Raw genomic sequence first — 3007 nt, forward strand, 5'->3', positions numbered from 1 at the left:
ATATTATCATACAGATTAGACTCTTAGTATACGTGGACCCAGATATTTATTGTGCTTCGGCTATTTTGAAAGAAATAAATCAACATTGGTGTAGTCATATTTTGTCCCGTAGGCGGAAATAGAATGCTACTTGACGTTGTTTCTTTTATGCGCTGGACTCAGTCACCAGGAAGTAAATTGTAAACGACGTTTCAGTTTTGTTTAACAGGCTAGTATTTGATTAACAAGCCAAGTAAAACTGCTGATTCGGTCGATCAGTGTTTTAGAGTAGGAACGCTTATGCAAAGGGACCTGAATTTTGCCTGTGTCGTACAATAGCTAGTAGCTGCAATGAAAAGCAGAAGCTATACGTGTGTGATATCGACTGGTTTGGTGTCTTTATTATTTCTCATGATGGTGCTGTACGACGTGTTTCGACCCCAGCAGGCTGGCAGCTCCATCCTCAGACAGGACTACCAGCTCCTGGGCAGGCCATTGTACAAACTGGACCTGAACTGGCCCAAAAACCCAGAACTCTTCGCTGGCAATGTTTTTGGGGTGGCCGTCAACCAGTATGCTGGTGTTGTGTATGTGGCACAGAGAGGTAAATCCTGATTATTCCCAAACGTTTTCTGTCATTTATGTCAACGTGTCATCCTGGTGTTGTGCTTTAGGTGACAATGTACCCAAGGTGTTGGTGTTTACAACAGAAGGCGACTTCCTCATGTTCTGGAACACAAGCACCTTAGAGATGCCCCATGGTATCTTTTTAGCAGATGCCATGTCAAACCCAACTGTGTGGATCACAGATGTGGGAAATGGGCCGTATGGCCACTGCATCAAACAATACTCACCATCAGGAAATCTCTTGCAGGTAACCACTTGATCTCGGGCTGCTGGATTATGGAAAAAAATAATAATAATAATACTGCTCACAATTAATGTGGTGATAATTAAAATCACTATTAGGGCAATCATTTGTTTTTGGGTACAAAACTTTAGAAAATGAAGGTAAATGAATTTCTTTGAAACACTATAATTATGCATGTTCCTTTTGGATCAAACAAGATTTATTAGGTGAAAATATACTTAAAGTAAACAACTCAAAATTGTGATGAATAACCTATTATTTATTTATTTATTTTTTAAATTATGTCGATTTTGTAAATGTGGAGTGTAATAACTGAAATTCTATTGAATTTCTATGAATTGCACAGCCCTAAAATGGTCCATAATTGAATTAGGTGCTTGATGTACATTTGTTATGACCACTCACTGCAAAGGTTGCTTTCATGTTTTGGCTGTCCAGCTTGTGATGAGTCAACCGCTTCCAAAACAGTTTTTTTTTTCCTCCTTCTTCTTCTTCTTTCAATGCAACAAAAACAAAAGGAATTGACCTTGCCATTCCAATACTTGTAGAGGGCACTGCGTCATGCATGCGTATGCTGTATATGTGCATAATATTTTGTGTGTGCATGCGTGCGTATGACTACGCTTTGGCAGAAGTCTGTGTTTTCAGGTTTGTTCTTGTTTGTGTGAACCCTGAATTCAATTGTTGTTGCTTGCACCCGCTCAGGTGCTTGGCACACCAGGAAAAGCCGGATCTGGGCTTAATCCTCTGCAGTTTGACCAGCCAGCTGAGATCTTCGTCCACGACTCCGGGGACATTTACATAGTGGACGGCGACGGTGGGATGAATAATCGGCTCATCAAATTATCCAAAGAACAGGAAGTGTTGTGGGTGCACGGAGAAAAGGGGCAAGGCCTGGCTCAGTTCTACATCCCCCACAGTGTGACCATTGATAATGCTCAAAGGGTGTGGGTGGCCGACAGGGGCAACAAGAGGATCCAGGTCTTCAACTCCCTTACGGGGGACTGGCTGGGATCGTGGGGGAGCTGCTTCACCGAGGATGCACCTTACTCGGTCCGCCTCACTCCCGACAAGAAATACTTTGTTGTGGTCCAGCTCAACACCAACCAGATTTCACTCTTGGAAGCGCCGCCGGTGGGTTTGATTGGCCAGTGCAAGGTGGCCAGTGTGATTCAACTGGCTGACGAAGTCAAGCCACATTTGGTTGACTTGGACCTGAAGTCGGGGACGCTGTACGTGGCTGAGATTGGTGCGCAGCAGGCACAGAAGTTCACCCCCTTCAGCCTAGGTGGGGGGTTTATTTAAAACAGAAGAGCATTACCAAATTATCTTTTTGTTCTATCAAATGAAAAATCAAAAATAATGATGATCTTTTTACATACGGTTGAAACCCCAATGATCTGTTTCTCCTATTTTATTAAGTCGAGTTAACATGATAAAACAAAACGGGAAGGTGCAATAAAACGAGTGTTTTGTTTTATTTGATTAAAATCATAATCATCTGACAGGAGCTCAAGGGCATCGGGTTAGAATGCCAAAGTCTGCGCTTACCTGCTTATGCTCTTGCCATTGCAACCTGAACAAAATGGATGGACAAGTGATGATGACTACTATTGCTGTGGCTTACCTGATCGTGGCCATTTTATGGTGCACATGCATGTTCTTCTTGCACCTGCTGTCCATTGAGGTCTCGAATTAAGAGTATGACCAGTTTTGGACATAGCAACTTAAAAAGGGATCGTTGGGATTTTTTTAACATGAATCTCAATTTGATCCTCACCTTCAGTATGTGACTTCCCCCTGACACCGTTCTGTGACACCAGTTCTGGTCCGGTGTTGGACGAGAGGAAAATAGTCCAGCAAGCTGGCTGGGGTCATGGAAATAAAAGCGTTTTTCTTCTAAAAACAATTGGTGTTCAAAAAGAGTGACACATTTGCATCACAAAACTTTTTTTTTTTTCCTGAAAAAAGTCAGACGCCATTTCCGCCAGCCACGACTTTTCTGTTCGTTCGTATCACTGCGCGGCGCCCTCTAGATGGCGAATCGACGCACTGCAGCTAGCTGATCCTTCCGCCTTCGAAAAGACAAACAACTTCTCGCGGAAGGATCAGCTAGCTGCAGTGCGTCGATTCGCCGTCTAGAGGGCGCCGCGCAGT

General features: G+C 43.4%; 1 protein-coding gene across 1 annotated transcript; it reads left to right on the forward strand.

Annotated features, from left to right (window-relative positions):
- The first annotated feature begins 31 nt into the window (after positions 1–31).
- LOC144005156 (NHL repeat-containing protein 3-like) lies at positions 32–2314 on the forward strand. The gene is made up of 3 exons (XM_077503147.1): positions 32–583; positions 654–853; positions 1556–2314. The coding sequence occupies exons 1-3, from the start codon at positions 331–333 to the stop codon at positions 2153–2155; spliced, it is 1053 nt and encodes a 350-aa protein (XP_077359273.1). The 5' UTR covers positions 32–330; the 3' UTR covers positions 2156–2314.
- The last annotated feature ends 693 nt before the right edge of the window (positions 2315–3007 follow it).

Source organism: Festucalex cinctus, chromosome 17, assembly GCF_051991245.1.
Source record: "Festucalex cinctus isolate MCC-2025b chromosome 17, RoL_Fcin_1.0, whole genome shotgun sequence".
Taxonomy (NCBI): Eukaryota; Metazoa; Chordata; class Actinopteri; order Syngnathiformes; family Syngnathidae; genus Festucalex; species Festucalex cinctus.

Excerpts from the sequence above, each read along its gene's own strand:
- LOC144005156 (XM_077503147.1), top strand. The coding sequence starts at position 331 with ATGAAAAGCAGAAGCTATACGTGTGTGATATCGACTGGTTTGGTGTCT. Across the intron at positions 584-653 it reads TGTGTATGTGGCACAGAGAG|GTGACAATGTACCCAAGGTG; the intron begins GTAAATCCTGAT and ends GTTGTGCTTTAG. Across the intron at positions 854-1,555 it reads CATCAGGAAATCTCTTGCAG|GTGCTTGGCACACCAGGAAA; the intron begins GTAACCACTTGA and ends GCACCCGCTCAG.